General features: G+C 46.3%; 1 protein-coding gene across 1 annotated transcript in view; it reads right to left on the minus strand.

The window, feature by feature from the left end:
• FAM227A (family with sequence similarity 227 member A) overlaps nucleotides 1-26,155 on the minus strand; it is a 66,624-nt gene that overhangs the window by 23,753 nt on the left and 16,716 nt on the right. Inside the window, exons 6-12 of the mRNA XM_032416493.1 lie at nucleotides 23,557-23,658; nucleotides 22,970-23,074; nucleotides 20,934-21,057; nucleotides 17,001-17,105; nucleotides 14,829-14,908; nucleotides 5,575-5,659; nucleotides 425-519 (exon numbers count right to left, since the gene is read on the minus strand). Coding sequence (XP_032272384.1) covers nucleotides 425-519; nucleotides 5,575-5,659; nucleotides 14,829-14,908; nucleotides 17,001-17,105; nucleotides 20,934-21,057; nucleotides 22,970-23,074; nucleotides 23,557-23,658 — 696 coding nt within the window. The remainder of the gene's footprint in view (nucleotides 1-424; nucleotides 520-5,574; nucleotides 5,660-14,828; nucleotides 14,909-17,000; nucleotides 17,106-20,933; nucleotides 21,058-22,969; nucleotides 23,075-23,556; nucleotides 23,659-26,155) is intronic.

Raw genomic sequence — 26,155 nt, forward strand, 5'->3', positions numbered from 1 at the left:
AACATACTGCACGTACAGGTTTAGTTTAATATCTGACATATAGTAAGTGTTCATTACATGAACACTATCATCACTACCTCAGGTAAAACCTCATAAGAACACCATGACCTAGGAATTGTCATCCCCATTTTCTAGAGTAGAAAACTGAGGCTCAGGGCTCTCTTTCCATTATGGCAAGGCTCCTGAATTCCAAGCAGTTAACTTAAATCCCTGGAGAAATCCAGATGAAACGCTCACTCAACTAAATGGTACCTACCTCACCCAGGAATTACCCTTGGGAGATTTCCTGACTGTATCACCCTAGTCTATAATCAGAAATACCCCATTTCTTACCCTGACATCCTCACAGTGCTGGCTTTTCTCACCAGATCTCCTAGCCCCTCTTAAATCATCTCTACTATTAAATTTCCAATCATGTGCTCACCTGCTTGGGAAGCATATTCTCAAGTTCTCTTGCTTCTGATATCCTCTTGACTAGTTTTGCAGCTTTCCTCAAGACCAGAGTCTGACCATGATGCTCTGTCAATGCAATGTTAACAAGAAGAGGATCATTAGAGCTTTTCAGCTGTGATGAGAAAGTGTGTATTGCAGAAGATGTGGTATATATATGTACAATGGAATACTACTCAGCCATCAAAAAAATGAAATCTTGCCATTTGCAACGACATGAATGGAACTAGAGGGTATTGTGCTAAGCGAAATAAGTCAATCAGAGAAAGACAATTATATGATCTCACTGATATGTGGGATTTAAGAAACAAAGGGAGGATCATAGGGGAAGAGAGGAAAAAATAAAAAAGAAGAAATCAGAGAGGGAGACAAACCATAAGAGACTCTTAATATAGGAAACAAACTGAGGGTTGCTGGAGGAGAAAGGGGTGGGGGGGATGTGGTAATTGGGTGATGGACATTAAGGAGGGCACATGATGTAATGAGCACTGGGTATTATATAAGACTGATGTATCACTGACCTCTACCTCTGAAACTAATATTATATATTAATTAATTGAATTTTAACTTAAAAAATTAAAAAAAAAAGAAATTATCCAATTTGTGTTGTATTTTCTGATACCACATGTGTGGTTCTTCCACACCAATTCTCCAATTCTCTGATATAAACTGGGTCTCCAACAATTCAACTGAGTTCCAAATCTACCCAGAGTTAGTCTCAGATCCGACAAGTTAAAGAACTCAGTCTGACAAAACTGTCTCCACTTCAGGCACCAGGTCTCAAATGGGATGCCCAGTTACCCACATTTCTATCCAGTCTATTACAAATTTCAGGGTTCATATGACCCACTCTCAAGTTTGATAATTCACTAGGATGACTCACAGAACTCAGGAAAGTGCTATATTTACTATTACGGATTTATTATAAAAAATGCAGCTCAGAGGGATGCCTGGGTGGCTCAGTTGGTTAAGCATCTGCCTTTGGCTCAGGTCATGATCCCGGTGGGGTCCTGGGATTGAGCCCCACGTCAGGCTCCCTGCGGAGCCTGCTTCTCCCTCACCCTCTGCCACTCCCCCTGCTTGTGCTCTTTCTCTCTCTCAAATAAATAAATAAATAAAATCTTTTTTTTTTAAAAAGGCAGCTCAGAAAGATGGAAGAGATACATAGGACAAGGTATGGGTGTGGAAGCTCTATACTCTCTTCAGCATACCACATTCCCAGCACACTGATGTGCCCAGCAACCTGGAAGTTCACCAAACAACACTGTTCAAGAGTTTTTATAACTCAATCTTCAGTCCTTCTCTTTTCCCTGGAGGTTGGAGAGGGTGGGGCTGAAAGTTCCCATCCTCTACTCATGTTTGGTCTTTCTGGTAATGAGAGGCCATCCTGAAGCCCACTGGAGCCCCAACCTGAGTCATTTTATTAGCATATACTCAGGTGTGGTTGAAAAGATGTTCATTATGAATAACAAAAGACACTCCCATCACTTGGGAAACTCTTAAGGGTTTTAGGAACTCTGTGTCAGGATCTGGGGATAAAGACCAAACCTGTATTTTTATTATACCACACATTCTGAACAATGTGGAGACAAAAGACTGGAAAAAATGAACAGGGCCTCAGGGACCTATGGGACAATATCAACAGGTGTAACATCTGTGTCATCAAAGTCCCATAAAGGAAGGACGAAGAGTATGGTACAAAAAAAATTATTCCAAGAAATAATGTCTGAAAACTTTTCCAAATTTGGCAAAAGACAGAAACTTACAGGTTGAAGAAGGTCTACAAACCCCAAATAAGTTAAATAGAAAGAAACCCACGCCCATACACACTGTAATCAACCAGCTGAAAGACCAAGACAAAGAAAGTATCTTGAGGGCAGCCAGAGAAAAATGCATTACACAAAAGGAGGACTATGTAAATGCCTGGATCTTCTCATCAGACCATTAAGGCCAGATGGCTGTGGAACATTTTAAAGGGCTGAAAGAAAAGAACTGCCGACCCAGAATATCGAGAAAAAATACCCTTCAAGAATGAAGGGGCGCCTGGGTGGCTCAGTCGTTAAGCGCCTGCCTTCGGCTCAGGTCATGATTCCAGGGTCCTGGGATCGAGCCTTGCATCGGGCTCCCTGCTCAGCAGGAAGCCTGCTTCTCCCTTTCCCACTCCCCCTGCTTGTGTTCCCTCTCTAGCTGTCTCTCTCTCTGTCAAATAAATAAATAAAATCTTAAAAAAAAAAAAAAAAAAAGAATGAAGGTGAAGGGAAGCCTGGATGGCTCAGTCGGTTAAGCGTCTGCCTTCAGCTCAGGTCATGATCCCAGGGTCCTGGGATGGAGATACGCATGGGGCAGGGAGCTTGCTTCTCCCTCTGCTTGTGCTCTCTCTCTCTCTGACAAATAAATAAATTTAAAAAAATAATAAAACCTTAAAAAAAAAAAAAGAATGATGGTGAAATAAAGACATTCTCAGATGAAAGAAAACAAAGGGGATTCACTGCCAACAGGCCTATTGTAAGCGCTTTTATTTTTTGGGTTTTTTTTTCACATAGAAGGAAAATGGTCCCAAAGGAAAACTTGGAACTTCAAGAATAATGAAAAAAATGGGTGCCTGGCTGGCTCAGTTGGTAGAGCATGTGACTCCTGAGCTCAAGGTTGTGAGTTTGAGCCCCACATTGGGCGTTGAGATTACTTAAAAATCTTAAGGAAAAAAAAAAGAATGGGAAAAAAATAGAAATTATAAATATTTAGTTACATAAATATATAATATACATAGTAAATATATAATATATATAGTGTATATATATATATTATATATATATATATATGTGGTTATATATGGTACATATAATAGACTATTTTTCTCCTCTTACATGGTTCAAACCGTGTATGATGATCACTTTGGAGGATAGTTTGGCAGTTCCTCAAAATGTCATCATATGACCTGGCAATTGCATCCCTTGGTTCACATATACCCAAGAGAAATGAAAACATATGGCACACAAAATCTTGTACATGGATGCCCACAGCAGCATTCTTCATAATAGCTACAAAGTGGAAACAATCTGAACTGAATAAAAATTAAAAGACCATATCCAAAACATTTGTGAAACGCCTCAGTGTGCAGAGAGAAAGCTATAGCATTAACTGCTCATGTTAGAAGAAAGGTCTCCTTTTCATTCAGTTCAAAATATTTTCTAAGTCTCTTTGATACTTCCTCTTTGACTCATGGGTCTTCATGAATTGATTATATAATTGGCCTTTGTCGTTTTTTTGTTTTTTTAAGTAGGCTCCACATCCAGTATGGAGGCCAATGTGGGGCTTGAACTCACAGCCCTGAGATCAAGACCTGAGCTAAGATTGAGAGTTGGATGCTTAACTGACTGAGCCACCCAGGTGCCCCTCCTTATAACTTCCTTAATAGCATTTTCTTTTTTTCTAGCTTACATTATTATAAGAACACAGCATGCAGGGCGCCTGGGTGGCTCAGTTGGTTAAGCGACTGCCTTCGGCTCAGGTCATGATCCTGGAGTCCCAGGATCGAGTCCCACATCGGGCTCCCTGCTCAGCAGGGAGTCTGCTTCTCTCTCTGACCCTCCCCCCTCTCATGCTCTCTCTCTCTATCTCATTCTCTCTCTCAAATAAATAAAATCTTTAAAAAAAAAAAACAAAAAAAACACAGCATGCAATACATGTAACATACAAAATATGTGTTAATCAACTGTGTATGTGGTTGGTGAGGCTTCTAGTCAACAGTAAGCTATTAGTGGTTAAGTTTTGCAGGGAGTCAAAAGTTATACATGGATTTTTGACTGAGTGGTGGGATCAGCATCCCTAACCCCTGTGTTGTTCAAGAGTCAACTGCATGTTTATGTTTTGCAAGGTCTCCTACAAATATACCTCTGTTTGGAATCTGGCTATATCTCTCTGGTGGTTCCCAAGTTGTTGTTGTTGTTTTAATAACAGTTTGATTGAAATATAATTCACATACTCTGAGCCTTCATTTCTCCATCAAGAAAACGGATTGTTTAATTTTTTGGAATAATGATGACATGTATGCAATTGTCTAGAATGATTTAAGAGTTCCTGTTCTTTGTTTTCTTAGGTTCTGTATTTGCCTATTTGGCGTTCAGTAGTTATAGGGCAAAACTAATGACCAGAGTTGTTCATGTCTCCCCTGTGACCCAGAGCCCATGCTCTGAGCCACCCACTTCTCTAACTCTCCCACACCAAAGCAGTTTTCCCCCTGCCCTAAATCACCCCGAGCTCAGGTGCCGGACAACTAGGGACAGCCCCTACGCCCCAGAGCCCACCAGAATCATTCAAACTAGCTAACCCTAACCTGTTTACCCTTACATGCCTAATCTTTTGTAAAGAAATCCCAGTAAAGGCCGTGGCCTATGCCTTCCCCTTGCTCCATTCTGCCTCCTGACGGACCCTGGTGCTTCCTCCCATGGCCCTGTATGACACACTGGGCCTCTGTTTCTAGGAGAACTGTGAGTAGCAAACCTTTATTTCAAAGGCATTGGCCTCTCTGTGTAGTCACTCAGTCTCCTTCATAAATTAACACCTAGACAGAAATCAACTCCTACCTCAATAAATGCTGGTTTCTGATGGGGCTGCGGGGGGTGGGGTGGAGCAGGCCATAATCATGTCTTAGCTTTTTTCTTCCATTGCTAACAATCTCTCTTCCTCACAGATATTAGCACTGTGCTGAACTCATCATCAAAGTGGAACTTAATCAGTGCTTGTTGAGCTGAAAAATAAATCTTTTTTTTTTTTTAAGATTTTATTTATTTACCTATTCATAAGAGACAGAGAGAGCGGCAGGGAGAGGGAGAGGGAGAAGAAGGCTCCCCACAGAGCAGGGAGCCCCAACGTGGGACTTGATCCCAGGACTCTGGGATCAGGACCTGAGCCGAAGGCAGATGCTCAACTGACTGAGCCACCGAGGCACCTCCTGAAAAATAATTCTGTTCTCTCCTCAATTATTACTTGGTGCCAAGGCCCAGGCTAGAACTACAGGTGTAAACTAGGGTGGCAAATTATGTTTGAACAAACCCAATCAACTAGCGCTTGGGAGATCATAATGAAGTCAAACGCCTACATGTCCCTTTTAGGTAGTTAATGTACCTTTTGGGGCATTCTGTGTTTGTGATCTATCTGCTGAATTCTTGGCCGAAGAGTCTTTTTCAATGGTTGAATTTATACCAGGAGACTACAGGGGAGGAAAAAAAAAAAAAAAGAATAAATTTAGTAAAAGTAGTTGTGAGAGGAATACGAACAGCGTACATGACATTCCCTAGACATTTCTCATTGTTCTTAGAGACAGAACATGCGGAGGGAGACCGTTCATTACAGCCCTAGCACTCAGCCCTCCAACCCAGGAGCATGGCCAAGAGGTGGCAGATGTGGAAAATGCAGGTGCTGGGGATGGAGCAGGCCAGGGTGCCAGTCCCAGTCATGTCCCTCAAAATAGCTGCTAATCTTGGACAAGTCCCTGAACCTCTTGGTGGTCTTGGTTTCCTCCTAGGTCCTTAGGAGGATTAAGTCAGCATGTGCGTGCAAATTGCATGCGTGGCAGCTCATGGAAAGTGTTCTGTGAGCATCACTGCCATTGTTCACACGCTCACTCACCGAACCCCCCTCAGGGGACATCTCCCTGAGCAGCTACCTCGGTGTCTGCCAGTGGGCACACCCTGGAACCTAGGCCCTAACCAGAGGAGCTCCCAGTCGAGCTGCGGGAGAGAGCAGGAAATAGACAGTTACGCTAAGGGGTGGAAAATCTCACCTATATCTTAGAGAGGTAATGTAAGTTGGGGTGAGTGACAGCGACTCAGAATGACAGTGGTTCCAATTAGGTAGAAATTTCCCTCCCACATAATAGTCTGAAGTTGGGCACTTAGGGCTAATATGGTATTTCTGCTGTGATAAATCCTTAGGGACTCTGACTTCTTCCAGCTCGTGATTACAACATTCCTAAAACAGGAGCCTTGTTCTTAGGGTCCAAGATGGCAGCTAGAATTCTCAGATATTGGGGGACAACTACTAGTCTGCCGCAAGCTGTGCAAGCAGAGTAGCATCGGAAGCCAGGGTGGGGAACGCCTGATTCTGTCTGGGGGAGAGCTGGAGGGCTTCCAAGGAGAGAAGACACTTCTGTTCTGTCTTTAAGGATGAGGAGGAGCTGCGCAACGTTGAACAGATGGCCCACCACGCGGCAGACAAGCAGTCCACCAGCCGCAACAACTACTTCGCTTTTATATAAATACGATATTGGAATGGGAAGCACACTGAAAGTACTTCTCGTGTCCCGTGCAGCTGGCTGTCCAACAGCTACTGATTTTTATAGCGTAGAAATGGGTCCTGGGATGTGTTAGAGAGAAAACGCTCCCGGCTCGATGAAGCATCACAGCTCCTTGTTAACCGGCCTCACAGAGATCTGTAGTCCAGCAGAGAATAAATGCACTTCACTAGACTCCAATCCTGGGCGTAAGTCCTGGGCGGTGTAGAAGGAGCTCAGACTGACCACATCCGGATGTCAGCTGAGGTCAGCTCTGTGGCCTGGGTTACGTTGTTCGCCTCTTAGTCTATTGCTTCCTTTGTCAAATAAAGATAATTTCAACACCTGCCTTGCTTGCAAGGGTGTTGGAAGGCCTAGAGAGGACACATCCCCATTTAGTCTCTTGGGTTGTGACCAGTGACCACGTCCGAGCTGTGAGGCAAGGCGACTATCGTGCGGGTGGGGGGTAAGCTAAGACTGCTCTGGGATCCCCTCCCCACCATGGCCCAGAGGAGATGGAACCCTTCTGCCCCACATGCTCACCCTGCTGCTCAGATTCCCCGTGCTGAGGGTTCAGCTGTGATGGGACAGGGCGGCCAGGGAGGCCAGGGAGCCTAGGGAGCCTTTTTTGAGCCAATGTGGGATGCAATCTGGGGCTGCCCAGAAGTGTCTGGGAGGGCATTGGGCTTTGCAGATCTGGTATTAGCAGGTACGGGCATTAGCTAGAGGAGTTGGGGTCATTACTGGTAATGACCCTTACTGTACCCATGCTCTGGAACTTGGGAAATCTCTGGTTAAAATGAGTAGATATTCCAATAGGACGCGACTGAACAATCTCAGGCATTTCCTGTCCTTGGACTGAATCTGCAAGAATGAGTATCATTTGTGATGTTCGTTTTGCAGGTAAGAACAGAGAGGCTCGGTTTTGATGAAAGCTGTGCGGTTGAGAGGTGGCATCAGCTGGAGGGAACTTTATATCTTCCAGAACCAAGCTAATGTGTTTTCCTGCCTTTACCTACGGCTCCATGGTGGTCTTTCACTCCTGGATCCCATATTGTGTCACAGATATGGGCAACTTGGGTAGGACTTGTTCTTTCTTTAGCCCAGACCTCTCCTCCAAAGCCTAGTCCTGTAGATGGAACTACCTAAGTGACATCTGCATCCGTACTTCTCACAGGTATGTTAAAGGTAACAAGTTCAAAGCTGAACTCTTGGTATCTTTCCCCTATCTCAAAAGGCTCCACTCTTCCTCTGAATAAATGGTACCATTCAGATGCTTAAGCCACACAGCAGGCAAGCCTCCTTGGCTCCTTCCTTCCTTTCCCTACCCCCTTCCCCATTCTCAAAGCCAGTTGGTTAGCACCTGCTGAAAGATCTGGCTCCAAAACACACTTCAGGTCTCCACCTCCCACCACCTGCTGTCACTTTCTCTTCCTGAGACAACCACAGAAGCCTCCTAACTGGTCGTCTGTCCCCTTCTGTTACATTCTCCATATTCAGAAGACAGTGGGCTCTTGTAAAGATATAAATCAGAGGGTGTCATCTCCCTGTTTTAATGGATTCCCGCAGCACTTAAATTCTATCTATATTCCTTACTGTGACCCTCCCAACTGTACAGGACCTGGCCCCTGCTACTTCCCCAGCCTTGACTCCTGCCCCTCTTTCCCACATGGGCTGGGTGACAGTATCATTGGCCTTCTCTCTGCTCCTTGAATATCTCATTTTTTTGTTTTTGTTTTTTTGCCTCAGGGCCTTTGCACACACTGTTCCCTTTTTCTGGAAGGTTCTTCCATTCACTCTTTTAATGGCTGACTCCTCAGCCTTTGGTTCTCAGCCCAAATGGCTCTTTCTGGTGGTGTTATCTGTCACATGTGTACCCTTCCTTCTCCATATACACAAGACCCATGCCCCAATGTGAAAGACTTAAGCTGCTCCCCCCAGCTTCTTTGTGGCTGGGATGCAGACATTTCACCTACAGTCTACCCTTTAGACGTGCTGCACCTGCCCAACACTTCAAAGTGTAAATGACCAACATGATGAGGCAGCGCCACGCAGACTCCAGTTTCAGGAAGACTGCTGACAGGAAAGCAAAGCGGACCTCCCAGTCCCCAGGAACACTGGTCAGGGCACAGCCGTGTCCCTTTGCAGAGGTGGGATGGCCTGGGCATTGTTCTTGGTGGCATGGCCTCTGGGGCCCTCCCTGGGGAGTGGTGCACCACTGTTTTCCCTGAATACGTTTCTTCCTGGAGCAGATTCCATTGTTTGCAGGTAAGAATTCTGATGATGATTCATATATATATATATATATATATATATATATATACACATTTTAAAGATTTTATTTATGTGAGAGAGAGAGAGAGAGAGAGCACAAGAAGTGGGAGGGGCAGAGGGAGGGGGAGACGCAGACTCCCCACTGAGCAGGGAGCCTGATGCTGGGCTTGATCCCAGGACCCTGAGGTGGTGACCTGAGCCAAAGGCAGTCGCTCAACTGACTGAGCCACCCAGGCGCCCCAATGATTCCTCCTTATAAAGACCTTTGATATCTTCTCTACTATTTGTTAAATGAATGAATGACCCCGCCTTTAAAAGGTAGGAGCCCTTATTTATAGCTGAGCCTCAAAGCAGAAGCAGATAGACCGTTAGATGCTTTTTCATTCCCACTGGGGCAAACCCCTAACACTAGGGAAGAGAAGGGCAGACCACAGACTTAAAGCCACTGAACTGCGGACTCTTAGACAGATTGTTGCCATTGAAAAACATATTTTGAACACAGACAGCTATTTCTGTGAGCAAATGGGAGAGTGTGTCTGCTAAAAACAAGGGAGAGGCTCTGTCCTCACCATGGAATTCCACCAGTCCATCCTGGTTCACCCAGTAAGACTTCAGCTGCTTTCACTGTTGGAAAGCATTTGATTATTTCTATTTCTGGGGCAGAAAATGGAATCTTTAGCTGGGTTTCTGAAATAACTGTCAGGAGATTTTATGTATTTCGGTACAAAGAAAATACATTTTGTTTTACACAGTGACAGGCAGTGCAGAAACATTAAATAATGTGATCTTGGCCTCCGAGGGACTGCTATCCGTCTACAAGGCCCGCTTGTCTCCACTTCTTGGGGACGGACACTTGCAGAGAGAGCACCATTATCTGCTAAGCGCGGGACCAAGACGTCACACAGATGGCCCCGTTCCTAGGAGCTGGATAGAGAAGAGTGAGAAAAGGGGCCCTGGCCTCCTGGAGTTGACATTCTACTAGAGGGAGCCAGACAGTGAACAATCCTAAGTCCCCGGGGAAGAGAGCAGCCCATGAGAAGCGCCATGCAGAGCATTAAAGCAGCCCTGTGATGAGAGAGTAGCTGGGCGGTCAGGACCGGCTTCACTGGGACGAGGTCTGGCGCCGAGGGAGTGAAAGGATGCGAGGAGTCTGGGCAGAGAGGTGGCAGCCGGATTCTGCAGGGCAGTCCGTGGCAGGCTAAGGAGGCTGGACTGGCTGCCAAGTGCACTGGAGAAGCCGCTGGAGGTTTTAAGCGGAGAAGAGTCTCATCTGGTGTACGTGTGTGACAAGGTCACTCTGGGCTGGGGCCAAGGGTAAAAGGGAGGAGCCCAGGCGGAGGCCACAGCCCTCACACTGGTTGCTGGAAATCAGGAACCTCCTCCCCCCCAGCCATGCCGATGATCAGGGAGAAGAAGGCTAGCTGACGACAAAGCACAAGCTGACACTCTGCAAACCAACGCCCCCAACTCCTGGGTGGGACATGTGTGACATTCCTCCAGGAAACTTCCAACTATCTAAAGGTTAATGCCTTGCTGGAGGGGAAAACAACCTTAATTTGACAATGGCAAAGCCTCCAGTATCTGGTAGGTCCTTGTTAGCATATGAAAGTTCTTTTGAAAACCTCCCTTAATCCTTACCTCCCCCAACCCCATCGTATATAACCAATTGCTCCTCATAACCCCAGAGCAGCTCTTTCTGCCCCCGGGGCCTGTCCCCGTGCTTTAATAAAACCACCTTTTTGTACCAAAGACGTCTCAAGAATTCTTTCTTGGCCGGAGGCTCCGCACCCCACCCCACCGAAACTCACCAATATTCCAAAACGTCATCATTGAGATAGCCCCCTGGTGAGGCCCAGGGGGCAGCTGGATACACGAGGGTGGGGAGGGCGATCTGGGCGTTACTGGCATATGGGTGGCATTTAAGTCAGAGTGATGAGGGAGCAGAAGGCTCGATGAAGACAAAGCACAAGGTGACACCCTGCAACCTCCCCCCGACCCCCACTCCTGGGTGGGACAGGTGTAACATTCTTCCAGGACGCTCCCAACTAACATTCTTCCAGGACGCTCCCAACAATGTTAATGCCTTGCTAGGAGGTGTAAACATCCTTAACTTAACAATGGCAAGGCCTCCATTATCCTGTAGGTCCTCTTTAGCATATGAAAGTAATTTTGAGACCTCCCTTTTCCTTACTTCCCCACTTTCCTCAACTCCCCAGTATATAACCAGCCACTCCTCAAGACCCCCCGGGGCAGCAGCTCTTCCTGCCCACGGGTCCTGTCCCTGTGCTTTAATAAAACCACCATTTTGCACCGAAGACGTCTCAAGAATTCTTTCTTGGTCATCGGCTCTGAACCTCACCCCACCAAACCTCACCTATATTCCAGAACCACAAAAGAGGACCAGATGAGACCAGTCAGGAAGAATATGTAGGTAGAGGGGAAGGGGCCAGGACAGACTGCCTGACGGAAGGAAGGCACTCGCAAAACTCTGGCAACATAGAAGCCAAGAGAAAAAAAGCCTCTCAAGAAGGTGGGAGCAGCCAACCACGTGACGTGGACTAGAGTGTGAGCAGACTAGGGTTGGGGCCCCGGAGGCAGGAGCAGCTGCTTGGCTGCACTAAAGGCAGGATCCGTGGGTGCGGATGAGGCTTTGGGAAGGGTGGCAGGAAATGGGGGTGCAGAGGCAAAGTTTTGAGGTGCCAGAGCAGGACTGTTCCACGATGGCACGACCCAACAGAGCAGAAGATGATGATGCAAGACGGCGGGGGGGGGGTTGTGCCCGCCGCGGGGGGCAAGGTCCAGACCCAAGTGCGGCAGGGCCCCTCCTCCGTAGGCACAGGGGGCTGGCGGACGGTCAGGGTACAGATGGGGGCAATCGCCTCGGGGTAGGGAGGTGAGGGCTTTCCAGCTGGCTGCTTCTAGCGGAGGGCCAGTGGGAAAGCGTGCTCGCGGTGCGAGACTTCTGGAAAGGGAGACCAAGTGAAATAAGGGTTGGGGGGAGGGGAGCCCGGACGTGCGGAGGGCCCAGCTGGGACGTGTGGCCGCGGAGTGACAGGGAGCCCGGCCACCCCGGTGCGTGTGCTGCAGTCTTCAGCAGCTCAGGGAGAAGGCCCTGCTGCAGCTGTACTCATCCCACACTTGTAGAAAGCAAGTCCTGGGGAGCTTGAGCTTGTCGGAGGCCGCGCGGCTGCGGTCTGAACCCGGGAGAGTGTACTGTGTGCACGGAGGTCTCTGGGATGTGTCCCGCATATCTGCAGGCAGGCTAAGGCGGGTTTGCGAGACCCGTGCTGGATGAGTGACCGTGGGAGCCTGATTCGTTGATATTAGCTGACCTCCAGGTCACAACGGGCCCTCCTGGTTTGGACGCCAAGAACTATCCATTTTGCCTTGCATCGACTCCGGCTCCAGGCTGGGCTGGGCCCCTGGAACAGAATCCGGAGGGGAGGCGAGCACATCTAACCCAGGCTCCCTGAAGACGGAAAGCCATCATAACAGAAATGCAGCTCTCCAAACTGCAGGTAGGCAAGCAACGTTTAACTTCAGACCCCCGTCATGTGCCCTATAAATAGTCATTTGCCCTATAAACACGCCCTTACGGGGATGGTCAGTTGGAAGTCTTCGCCTGAAGGGAGGATGCTCCACCCAGGCCTCTCTATTGGGACTCCAGCCGGGGCTGTCTCCACCGCAGGCAGCCGGTGAGAGGCTGGATGTTATAAGTACCCGATTTGATTGAACTTTGTCTTATTCTCCTTTACTGCTTACTATTGTCCTCACCTATGCATGGATTTCCCTTTTCTTTCTGTTTCCATTAGATTTTTATAATATCAGTAAAGTGTTTTTTTCCCCTTTGAAACTGAAGAGGACGGGGTATGCCATGAATCTTTTCTTCAGAACAGACAGCAGGGTTTTAACCAGAGACCTTCAACCCCTGTGGGGCCACAGAGACTTTCCAAGGAATACTGGGATGGTCAGTTGGAAGAACATCCATTTCCAGATCCCCAAGTGTCCTCACATCCTGTTTTCTTGAAAGTGGTCATCCTGCAGCCTTTATCCCACTTTACAAAAGAAAGGCACAACTTTCACCCATTCCAAACACTGGGTGAACATTTCAGGGTGGAAACACCCCCAACTCTGCACCAAACAAAGGGGAAAGGCTGGTCTGACAATGAATCAAGCCTCATAGGCTACTTAATAAGGACAAAACAGGGTATTAGAAATGAGGACGGCGGTCTACAGCTTAAAGGTTAGTGGGAGAGACAACCATGATCAGTGAATGACCCAGTAATTCCCTAGCTCGGAAGGAGAGGGCTCTGAGTGGGGAGTGGGTAGAACAAGAATGCGGACCTGGGTGGAGACTGCGGACCCTGAGGGCTTCAGCTGAGACAGAAGGATGAATGCGGCTCCTTCTGCAAAGAGCCAGAGGGTAAATGTTTTCAGCTTTGCAGGCCATAAAGTCTGCATCACAACTACTCAACTCTACAAAGATAGTCAAAGGTGGTAGTCAACGAGTGACCTCGGCTGGGGGCCAGTGAGGTATTACTTATAAAAAACAGGCAGCAGAAGTCCTCATTCATGGTTTTCCCAGGCATTTATTTTTTTTTCCAGCTGTCTGGAAAAAGTATGCCTTGCTGGTAAGTGTTTGGCAGGTTTCATGTTACCAATGGGAAGAGATGCTGACCATGTGGGTGGCAGTGGGGGGAGGGACCAGAGGGATGGTAGGTACAGAGGCCAAGGTGAAGTTTGGGAGGTATTTTTCATTTGGGCTGGGGGAGGGTGTTTGGGATGGGGGAGTAGGCTGGGGCCCGGGGGTGACATCATAACATAATTAGATCTGCATTTTGAAAAGATTGCAGGGGTTCTGGGGAGGCTGAGGGAGCCAGGAGCCTACTGCATTGGTGAAGGGGCTCAAACTGGACTGTAGGGAGGGGAGGGGAGAGGTGAAGTGGGGTGGTGTTGGAGCTACCTAGGAGGAACATCACAGGGCAAGGCAGAGAGGGGCAAGCTGGTGTGAGAGTGATGTGGGAAACAAAGGCAGGAGAAAAATTAAATTCCCTGACTCCCTACAGCCCACTGACTTGAAGCAGGCAGTTGATCTTCCTCCATGTTACTACTTTGCGAAGGGCAAAAGGCAATCTTAGCCCGACCCCCAGGATCCTATGAGTCTACTTTAACATATAAAAATTTCTTTGGAAACTTCCTTTATCTCTACTCCTCCAAGATACATGTTGGCAATCACCCCCCAAGCATAACACCCACTGATACACCTCTGAAGGGCCTCGTGACTAAGGTTTTACTAGACAGTAAAATGACCTTTTCCCAACAATAGCTAGCCGTCTCAAGGTCCTGGAAACCTTGCTTCCAAAATTCCTTAGACACTTATGCTATCCCTAACCCTCCCAACTTGAAAGTATATCATGGGCCACTCCTTACGACCCCTCCTCTTTCTGCCCACGGGCCCTGTCCCTGTGCCTTTTTGCACCAAAGACGTCTCAAGAATTCTTTCACAAGAAAGCCGGCGGCTTTGAACCCTAAGATCATTCCTGCTTCAGATATGACAGCCAGATGTGGGTTTATGATGAGTGATAGGGAGGAAAAGCTATGAAAACACTTTGGAGCTGAGCCTACACTGAGAAACTGCTTCTATCCCCTCTACCCCCCAATCACTGCATTTCTGTGGTGTCCCTTTGGTGCTCTGCTCATGCCCGCAGATCTAGAGGACCACCAGGACCCCTCCCAAGATGATGGACAGGGAGTGCAGAGATGTGGAACCAACTAGAAGTCATTGAAGCTTCTGGGGATGCAAGGGGGTCTGGGTCTGTGCCCCTCTACTCACCTTAGGGCAGGGAACTTTCTTGTTCTGGCGAGGCCCCTGGGAGATACATCTCTTAGAAGTGAACAAAGAAAACTCTCTTTCTAGGGAAGAGAAAAATGGGCTTCAGTCCCTTCTTGTCCGGAGGTGACGCTGCCGACCAGGAGTTCTGACACAGCCCCCTCCCTGGAGGCAACAGCAACAGTAGGACAATGGACCTCAGGCAAACCAGAGCCCCTCTGTCATTCCCTCTGCTGAGTGACCTTGGGCAGGTCACCTAACCTCTCTGATCCTGTTAAAGGTTTGAATACTAAACTACCTTGCGGGGCTGCTGAACCAATTAAAGTAAATAATGTATGCAGAGGACAGCATACAGGGCAAGCGCTCGACCCATATGAAAAAAAAAAAGTACTGGCTTCAAAAGAAAAACAAAAAACTCAAAACCCTGAAACATCAAAATGAATAAATGTTGGATTAAACACTTAAAGTAACAATCTATCAGCCTCAGGGAGTGTCATTAAAGTTGAAGACAGTTTACAGGTTATAGTTTTTTCCCTTTGAAACTTCTGTGTGTCCATGGTGATTGCTGGGAAAGCAAACATATTGAGTGGGTCAGTGAACGTACATGCTTAGAAAAGCAGCAATGAAAGTGCCTGGCTCTGAGGAAGTATTGCTATGAGCATATCCACCCAATAAGTACAATCATGCTCTTCTCTGAGGACTGCCTTCCCTGTGCCCTGGGCCAGTGCTTTGCAAACTGGACGGCGCTCATAGATCATGGGGTGGTCAGCCCATCCAGAGATGCTGACGCTGCTCGTTCTAGGCAGCATGTGGGAGGCTCTGCCAGCGCCCCTCCAGGGTCAGTAAGCTCACCATGGTGTGGACCGTACCGCCTCTCGGGAGGCCCCCCCCATCCTGCTGAGTGGCCTCACTTTCCCTAAGGGAGGTAGACTGAGGGGGGGAGACCCCTGTCACTGGCCAGAGAGGCCACCAGCTAACAAGAGCAGGTTGATTAGCCCATCTGAGCAAAACCCTGGCCCCCAACTGTGCCGGGAAACCCTGGGCACAAAAACCTCTCTGCACCTTATCCTGCTATAAGATCAGGGTAACAGCCTCGCTCATAAGGTTTGGGTGAGGAGGACACAAAAGAACCCAAACTGTGGCTGGTGCAAAGAATGGGAGTGAGTGTGCAATAGCATTATTTTTATTGCTAACCAGGGTAGAGCTTTGGCTCAGACTCATTCTTCACAGCATGGGCTGTTTTCAGCATATTTAAGAAAAAAATAATTTTCTCACTCCTGTCTTCCACTTCCAAAGGGTCCTGGGTTGTTAAAGGACTTCATTAGTGAATGATGTCTGCCCCCTGGGTCCTATTGACCTATTAAAGATGGGGCTTCGCTGCATCCCTGGGGTGCCCCCATGAAAAGGGTAGACATCACCCCCTGGAGGAAACATCCGCCTAACCCAGCATTGTGTCTCTCTGGCTTTGCAGTCCTGAGTTTGATCCTGGCTTGGTCACCCATGGGCTGGTTACCCATTACAGTCCTCTCCCGGCTGCCATGAGGAATGCCTCTGGGTCTTATCACACTCTGTTCCCTCCACCTGGAACAGTAATTCTTCCCTTCACTTGCATAAAATACACATCCTTCAAATCTCAGCTTACGTGCCACTTACTGACCCTCTCAGGGCTGGACTGAGGACCTCCCGCCACCCCCCCTCAGCCTGTATGCCCCACCACTGCGCCTAATCCACGGGAGCGTGGCTGCCTGGTGCACAGAGCCCTTTACGTGTCTGTTGCCGCAATAAGAAAGTAGGCCTTGGGCAACTTGCTTCTCTGAACTCTACTCTCCTTATCTGTGAAATGGATTTAGTGTGTCTTTGAGCTGGTTGTTGTGAGGATTAAATAAAAGGATAAAGAGGCCAGCATGGAGCCTGGCCCAGAGCAGATACCTAGTCTCTGGCGTCCATGGGTATAATATCAGCTTCCACCCCTACATCCCAGCAATTATGTTGTGCTGACTCTTAACTATAATTTCTAAGCAATAGCATTTCAGTCATTTTGGTGGCTAGTGTGGGGGAGCGTGAGAGGGAACCTGGCCTGAGTACTTCAATACCAAGGCTCTGCCCTGTCCCAACTGGATGGCGGCTGGGTGTGGCAGGGGCGCAGGGGGGCCAAGTGCACAAGGGGTAGCTTACTCTTTAACAGTCTTCTCTGCAAAATTAATTTTTCTCTGCGGAATCTCTCTGGATCCAGTTCTGAATAGTCCCAGCTGTTATAGCTCTGTAGGCAAGGGTAGATACCTAACAGAGAATGAACAGTGATCATGAAAACTTCCATAAAAGAGAAAGGAGGCAGAAAACAGAAGACAGAGCCCCGCCCCCTGCCTCCCCTGCTGGTCCTGGGGCGGGGGGAGCTTCTAGCATTCGCCTCACCCTACGGTGGCCCTGTGGCCTTGACGGAGCCACTTCCCCTGTGGGAGGCTTTGGTGCCTTCCTCTGCAGAAGAGATGGTGAGGTTCGCCCTACCCCCCAACAGCATGGGTCTGACGACTGGATCACACCAGGGCACCTGACCCCGTGCTGTACAGATATGAAGGCATTGTAATCATTCCTTTTCCTGCTTATCTCCTCTGCTGTCGCTGAACTGTGAGCTCCCTGAGCGCAGGACCTGGATCATACTCACTTTTGCACCTCAGGGGCTTAGCACTGGACCCAGCACGTGATAAATAGGAGCTTAGTAAGTATTTGCTCAACATATTATCACACTTAGCTAACCAGAAACTGGCTCTCCCTAAATATTTGATGGTGATGTTAATGGGGCTAATGCTTTTCTTGTAAAGCAAACCATGCGTTTCAGAGTCTTGGCTTCTTGGAACCTGAATCCTCAGATGTTAGAAGGACTCCACTGTCTCCCTCAGTTTTTTGGTTTAGAAAGGAAAAGACCAAGGATTACTTGAGAAATTTTGAACTCTTATGCAAAGATGCTGTCTCCATTGGACAAAATAAGTGGACAGGAAGTTTAGGGAAGGAGGTACAGCCTTGGACAAAAAGGGGAATAGGAAGGAGGAACAGAAAGAAAAGTGTCAGAGAATGAGAGGCAGGATGGCATAGTGGTCAAAGACCTAACTTTGCAGTGGGACAGCCTGGATCTGAATGCCTGCTCTCCCATTTGTTTGCTGCTGGACCTCTTTGATTCTGCATATGTTAAGAGGATTAAATGGGTGTGCCAAAAAGACTTAGCAGGCCCAGGCTGCTATCCTTGGAAAATCTTGCTTGCGAGGTTGGCCTTTGGCCAGCATCTGCAAGTTGGCTGGTAAACATTTCCTTACACTGATACCGCTTTCCCTAATACCTAGAAGTGGATACATTCCTAGAAGTGGATACATTCCTAGAAGTGTACAAACTACCAAGACCGAATCATGAAGACATATAAAATTTGAACAGACCAATAATGAGTTAGGGGGTTGAATCAGTGATCAAAAACCTCCCAAACGAAGAACAGCTCAGGACCAGATGGCTTCACAGGCAAATTCTACCAAATATTTAAAGAATGAACTCCAATCTTTCTCAAACTCTTTCAAAACATTGAAGAGGAGGGAACACTTCCAAACTCATGAGGCCAGCTTTACCCTGATACCAAAGCCAGATAAGGACACTATAAGAAAAGAGAACTACAGGGCACTATCCCTGGTGCATATAGACATAAAAATTCTCAGGAAAATACTAGCGAACTGAATTCAAGAGCACATTAGGAGGATCGCACACCATGATCAAGTGGGATGGATCCCTGGGATGCAAAGATGGTTGAACATCCACAAATCAATGTGATACACCATATTAATAAAAGGAAAGATAAAAATCACATGCTCATCTCAGTAGATGTAGGAAAAGCATTTGACACAATTCAACATCCTTTCATGGTAAAAACTCTCAACAAAGTGAGTACAAAGGGAACACACTTCAATGTAATAAGGGCCACATATAACAAGCCCACAGCTAATATCATACTCAATGATGAAAAAAGTTTTTCTTCTAAGACCAGGAATGAGACAAGAATATCCACTCTAACCACTCTCACCACCCAGAATAATTAGATGGAAAAAAATAAATAAATAAGAGAGAGGGGGAGAGAAAGGAAAAAGAGAAAGAAAGAAAAAAAAGAAAGAAAAAAAATGGCATCCAAATCAGAATGGAAGAAGTAAATTTGTCTCCGTTTGCTGATGACATGATCTTGTATACAGAAAAACCTAGAGTCCACCAAAAAAACTGTTAGAATTAATAAACAGTATCAGTAAATTGTCAGGATACAAAATCAACATATGAAAGTCAGTTGGGTTTCTATACACTGACAAAGAGCTATATGAAAAAAAATAAAGAAAACAACCCACTCACAATAATATCGAAAACAATAAAATACTTGGGAATAAATTTAACCAAGGAAGTGGAAAATCTATACATTGAAAACTATAAGACACTGATGAAAGAAATTGAGGAATGGGCACCTGGGTGGCTCAGTTGGTTAAGCGACTGCCTTCGGCTCAGGTCATGATCCTGGAGTCCCGGGATGGAGTCCCGCATCGGGCTCCCTGCTCAGCGGGGAGCCTGCTTCTCCCTCTGACCCTCCCCCCTCTCATGTATTCTCTCTCATTCTCGCTCTCTCAAATAAATAAATAAATCTTTAAAAAAAAAAAAAAGAAAGAAATTGAGGAAGACACAAATCAATGGAAAGATATGCTGTGTAATGGATCAAAAGAATTAATATTGTGAAAATATCCATATTACCCAAAGCCATCTATAGATTCAATGCAATCTCTATCAAAATTCAAAAAAAAAGGAAAAATTCCAATGGTATTTTTCACAGAAGTAGAGAAAACCATCTTAAAATTCGTGTGGATCCACAAAAGACCCTGAAAGCCAAAGCAATCCTGAAAATAAGCAAAGCTTATTGAGAGTAGACCTTAAGTCTTCTCACCATAACAACAAAATGGTAATTATGTGTGAAGGATGTGCTAACTAACCTTATCATGGTTAACATTCCCCAATATGTACATGCATCGAATCATCACTTTGTGCATCTTAGACTTACACAATGTTATATGTCAATTATAACAATATAGCTGGGAGGAAATTTTCCCGATTAGAATGGCTCACTGGGCCTAGACCATCTGTAAAACGATGTGGCTTTGGCTGAACACCTGCTTTCCTGGAATTTTGGTATATGATAGACAGGTGTCTACGTGACCGGCCCCCAATATAAACCTTGGGTGCTGTGTCTCTAGTAGGCTTCCCCGGGCAGAAACATCACATGTGTTGCTACATCTTTGCTGCAGAGGGATGAGAGTGCTCTGCCCAAGTCCTCATGGAAGGGAAAGAGCAGAAGGAAGCCTGCACATGAGTTCCTCCAGACTCTGTCTTTTCCCCTAAGAGTATTCCCTGGCTGGGTATCCTCACTACACTGCTATAATCTTAGCCTATATATAGCCTAGCTATAACTACATGCTGAGACTGTGAGTTCTCCCAGCAAATATCCTAATGCTGGACTGAACTTGGAGACCCCCAAGACAGTAGGAAATGTAAAGAAGTGCTTACTTAGCACAGTACTTAGTACACAGGAACCTCTCAATAGGTAGTAGATGTTAATAACCTTATAAAATAGCTAAGTCGAGAAGAGGGGAGTAGGGAACGGGAGTGAAAAGTAGTTAAAAGCAAACATCAGCCTCGCACAGTGTGTGGCAGGGACAAGGGGACCATGGTTAGGCCACATGGGGTCACCGGGGAGTAGAAGGGTGGAATCATCCAACCAGCATCTGCTTTTGGGCTCCTGAGCCTCTGGGTCCATCAGTCCACAGCACATGGCCAACTAACCTCTGCTGAAACCTGCTTCCTGCAGATCACTGGGCACAAAGAGGGGGCTAGGAATGTCTCAGAACTGTTTTTGTTTTTGTTTTGTGGAAGTAGGGTAATCAGTACTCCTGGAGGCTCTAACCGCACACCTTCCCTTCTTTGATGTCAGCAAGAAAAAAGGACAAATGCCTCAGTGAAGGATGTGATGGCAAACCACACACCTAGGCTCAGGCAGAAAAGTGTTTCCAGAATCGCTTTCCCCAGGATGAAGCAGCCCCCTCTTACCTGAAATCCACAGGCTCATCGTGTTACAGATGCTCGATTTGAATTCATGCGTGTTGAACCAGGATTGTGGGAAGCAGCAACAGAAGCTGGTGTACACAGCTTTACTCAGCAGCGATGGCAACTTCTGGGGGTGGGGGGGAGCAGGGGAGCAGAGCTCAGGCAACATTCTGGACATCTCCACACCCAGAAAAGAGCTCCTGACTGCAGAAAGGATCTGTGATAAAACTCTCTGATATCGCGCTGCCTTCCATTCATGGGCGGGGGCAATTTCCATCTGCTGCTGGCCCACACCTTGGTGGACTCCTTACCCTACCTGAGAACCACACCTCAAACCTCATGAGATGCTTGATCAGCAACCTCCCTCCCCATCCCCCACCCCCGCCCCCAGCTCCTCTGCTCATGGTCGGTGGCTCAGCCCCTTCTGCCACCCGGCCAAAGAGTAGCCCAGAGGACAAGATACATTTGACCTGCCCATCTTGCTACCTCCCAGAGATAACAGGAAGTACTACTACTGTTATTTTTTTTCCCTATGCATAGGTGGTACTGTTGTTCCTTCTTAACTATGGTTGATCGCAAATTAGACATTTATATCTGGCCTTATTCATTTAACAATATAGTATAAGCACTTCCTCGGGTTGTTATCAACTCTTGGGAATTTTTTTTCCCCAAGAATGACCTTCATAATATTGGGCTGAGTAGGCATACCAAAATATCCTTCTACATCCCCCATCAATGAATGTTGTCTCGTTTCTAAGACTTTACATTACAAATTATGTGGAATAATTATTTTTATTTGTTAATCTACCTCTGTGGCACCTAGCAGGCAGTCAAAAATTCGTGTAAAGCATGAGGGAAAGCAGCTTTTCCTGAGTATTCGATTATGACCTCCAGAAGATGGAATCATGGTAGTAATTATAGTGGCTATGATGCGCTGGGGGCTTCTCAGGTGCTGGGGATATGTCAAGTGCCTTACAAATATCATCTCATTTAATCCTTAGGACAACTCAGTGAGCGAGGCAGTATTATCCCCATTTTATGGATGATGAAACTGAGGCCCGGAAAATCTAATTGACTTGGTAGGCGGACACTTAACTAGTGTAAGCACCTGGTAGCAAAAATGTATCAAGTCACTTCTCAGACTGTCAGAGTGCCATTTCCCTAGATCCTTCACAACCCCGGGAATCACTCTTTTTAATCCATGCAATCTAGCAGGTAAAAAGGGGTACCAAATGATTATTGTTTTAATTGGTACATTTGACTATTGTTAAGGGTGAACTTTTTCTCCCCATCTGTATTTCTTCCCTGGTGAATTTCTGGTTTATGTACTTTGTCAATTGGTCTATGGGTTGTTGCATTTTTTTCTTATTGATTTGTATAAGTTCTTTTTTTTTTTTAAGTTTTTATTTACTTAAGTAATCTCCACACCCAACGTGGGGCTCGAACTCACATCCCCGAGATCAAGAGTCAAATGCACCGCTGACTGAGCCAGCCAGGCGCACCAATTTGTAAGAGTTCTTTACATTGTGTGATGTATGTGCCACGTGATTTCTGCGGTTTCTCCTTTGCCTTTTAAGTCTGACTGTGGTAATTTAAATAATTTATGTAGTTAAATCGGTCTTTGTGAATATATATATATTCATACTTTTAAAATTACATGCTTATTTAAATACCAAAGAAATATATAAAATAGAAAAGGAAGTCTCTTACAACCTCATTCCCCAGAGATAACCATTGCTAAGAGTTTGGTACGTATTTTTCCAGATTTTTTTTTTCTATTCATAGGCACACATATATACATACACATACACATTTTTAAACACAGAGTTCTATAAATTGCTCTGCTTTTCACTTAAAATATACCATATACAGATCTACTTTATTTATTGTAACTGCTGCATTACAAGTCAGTGTATGGATATAGCACAACTTACTACTTACTGCCTCACAGAAGGAACGTTAAGGGCATTCTATTGGCATTAGAAGTGAAGAGATACCTAGTGTGATTTTTTTTCCTCCAAATGGTGCTTGATGCTCACTTTTAAGAGCGCCTCTTCATAGTGGGACTTGGATTCATTCAACAAGAGAAAGGCGTAGTTTTGGGCTATCCGGTCAAACAGCTTATTCTGGATCTCCTTGTTGGGCTACCAGGAATAAAAGTGCAGAAGGAGTTACTAGAGCCCCTGGTTTTAACGGGCAACGGCTGAAATGCTGAAATAGCTACTTCTCTCGTGTTTAGGAATATTATTCTTGAGATGTTTAACCTCGTGTTATTTATGAAATAGTACACTAATTTTTAGATTTATAAAATAGATTTATGCGTAGAGCAGACTGTTGAAGCAAGCGCCCAAACTCTGGGCAGGGAGGTCCTGACTCTGCTCCCGGCCTTGTGGATGACCAGCCACGTGACAGGGACCAGTTCCTGACACTCCGGGGCTACAAAACATTGTGCAGTGGCTGAAGCACAGGATGTATGGGCCAGGCGGGGGAGGGAGGAGGCAGATGGGGCTCCAGTGGGGGGGTCCACAGAATCAGAGAGGCTTCCAGCCCACATTAAAGAGGTTAGGGTTTGTTCCACAGAAAAATAACTTGAGCAAGGGACAGAAGTGATCAGATTTGCATTTACCTGGTACCTCTCATGAAAGATCCACCAGAAGCTATCCAGCCATATGGCTCTTGGAGAAGGAGAAGAGAGAAACTTCTCTAATTCTCTATCTGAACAGAAAGACTTGAAGAAAAAAAAATTCACATTATTATTGCTGTTGTTTTTGAAAAAAAAAAAAACAAAACATTTTTTCACCTGGAGCCACAGGCCGATTCATAATCCTCTCCGTCCAAGACCCTCCTTTCCTCCTATGTTCCACAGCTTGTTACTATTACTAATCACACCATCTTCCCGCCAGTCACCTTTGGAATTAACAGACTTTGGTGTCAACTTAAAAACAACACTTACCCTTTATTTTTTTATTTTTATTTTTTTTTAAGATTTTATTTATTTGCGGGCGCCTGGGTGGCTCAGATGGTTAAGCGTCTGCCTTCGGCTCAGGTCATGATCCCAGCATCCTGGGATCGAGTCCCGCATCGGGCTCCCTGCTCCTTGGGAGCCTGCTTCTCCCTCTGCCTCTCTCTCTCTCTCTCTCTCTCTCTGTCTCTCATGAATAAATAAATAAAATCTTTAAAAAAAAAAAAAAGATTTTATTTATTTGCGAGAGAGGGAATGAGAGACAGAGAGCATGAGAGGGAGGAGGGTCAGAGGGAGAAACAGACTCCCTGCTGAGCAGGGAGCCCGATGTGGGACTCAATCCCGGGACTCCAGGATCATGACCCGAGCCAAAGGCAGTCACTCAACCAACTGAGCCACCCAGGCGCCCCCAACACTTACCCTTTAAAGAGAGTGCAGGGGCACCTGGGTGGCTCAGTCGTTAAGCGTCTGCCTTTGGCTCAGGTCATGATCCCAGGGTCCTGGGATCAAGCCCCACATCAGGCTCCCTGCTCCGCGGGAGGCCTGCTTCTCCCTCTCCCACTCCCCCTGCTTGCGTTCCCTCTCTCACTGTGTCTCTCTCTGTCAAATAAATAAATAAAATCTTAAAAAAAAAATAAAATAAAATAAAGAGAGTGCAGACTATTTGCCTTTCCAGCTGTTTTTACATGCTCTCATTTAACCACTATGATAATCTCCATTTTACAGATGAGGATACTGAGGGCAAAAGAGCTGAAGTCACTTGCCCAAAGTAATACAGCCAGGAAGTGGCAGAGCTAGGATTGAAACCTCTAACTCCAGGCCCCTGCCCCAAGCTCTCACCTACTTCAATCAGCAGCGATCAGCAAATACAGATACTATACAAATGCAAATCACTGCACCGAGAGATTCTGCTGGGTTCCTAGTAAGCCTAAAATTAGAATAGAATTATCAGTGAACTCAGAGGGGCAGAAAATTCAGACTTCGTTGTGATGCAACATGGTCTTGAACCTTACTCTGATTCCAAAGCTACTGTCTTAATAATATAATAATATGTTAAGCGGCTGCTTTCAGCTTAGGTATGATCCCAGGGTCCTGGGATGGAGCCCCACATCAGGCTCCCCGCTCAGCTGGGAGCCTGCTTCTCCCTCTCCTCCCTGCTTGTGCTCTCTGTCTCTGTCTCTCTCTCAAATAAGATCTTTAAAAAATATATATATGATGAGGGAACAGAAGGCAAGCTGAGGACAAAGCAGAAGCTGACACCTCACACCCCCCATGGGATATTTGTGACACTCCTCAGGCACTCCTGGCTGCCTTAAAGCTAAGGAGAGGAAAAAACAATTTACAGAGATCACAATCCTGCAAGACTTGAGCCTCACTCAGTTTACAAATGGCTTAGCGATCTACAAGAACAAAGCATTTCTATCAATAACCTAGCTTCCAGAAGGAAATGTAGATACAATTAAATGCCCTTATAACCTGCAACCCACTGATGGCAAAATGCAATGTTCCTCCGGGAAGTTCCCAACTATCTTAATGTTAATGCCTTAACTTGACAATGGCAAGGCCTCCAGTATCTTGTAGGTCCTCTTTAACGTATGAAAATCCTTTTGAAAACCTCCCTTTTCCTTACCTCCCCCAACTCCTGAGTATATATAATCAGCTACCCCTCACAACCCTGTGCAGCAGCTCTTTCTGCCCACGGGTCCTGTCCCCGTGCTTTAATAAACCACCAAGGAACTGGTGAAGAAACCATCAAGAATTCCTTCTTGGTCTTCGGCTCCAGACCTTACCTCACTGATATTCATATATTTGTTGAATGCTTACCGTGTGTTGGGCATTGGGCTATGCACATTCCCTCCTTATCTCACTTCATTTTCCACAATCTATGTGGTAGATACCACAGGTATCCCCGGTTTATAGAAGAGGGATTTTGGATCGAAAGGTTAAGATTCTTGCCTAAGCTCACATGGCCCGGGAGGCTCTGAAGCAGGCAGCTTGACCCCAGAAACACCACACAGGCTGCCCCTTAGCATTATGAAGAACAAAGAGATCCCACTCCTGCCCCCCTCCTGGATGCAAAGGGAGAGACCCCTGGTCTCCCTTTGGGCCCACGGAAACGGAGGGCATGGTGCATTGATAAGCAAGCCTCCCTCATTAGCAGGGAGCTCTCTGAGCCCTGCACTTTGCTTTGTCTTTTTCACCATTCCTCCCGTTTCCTTAGAGAAAAAGTAGAGTTGGAGCAGTTAAAGAGCACCGACTCTGA

The sequence above is a fragment of the Phoca vitulina genome, unplaced genomic scaffold, assembly GCF_004348235.1.
Source record: "Phoca vitulina isolate PV1807 unplaced genomic scaffold, GSC_HSeal_1.0 scaffold19, whole genome shotgun sequence".
In the NCBI taxonomy this organism is placed as follows: Eukaryota; Metazoa; Chordata; class Mammalia; order Carnivora; family Phocidae; genus Phoca; species Phoca vitulina.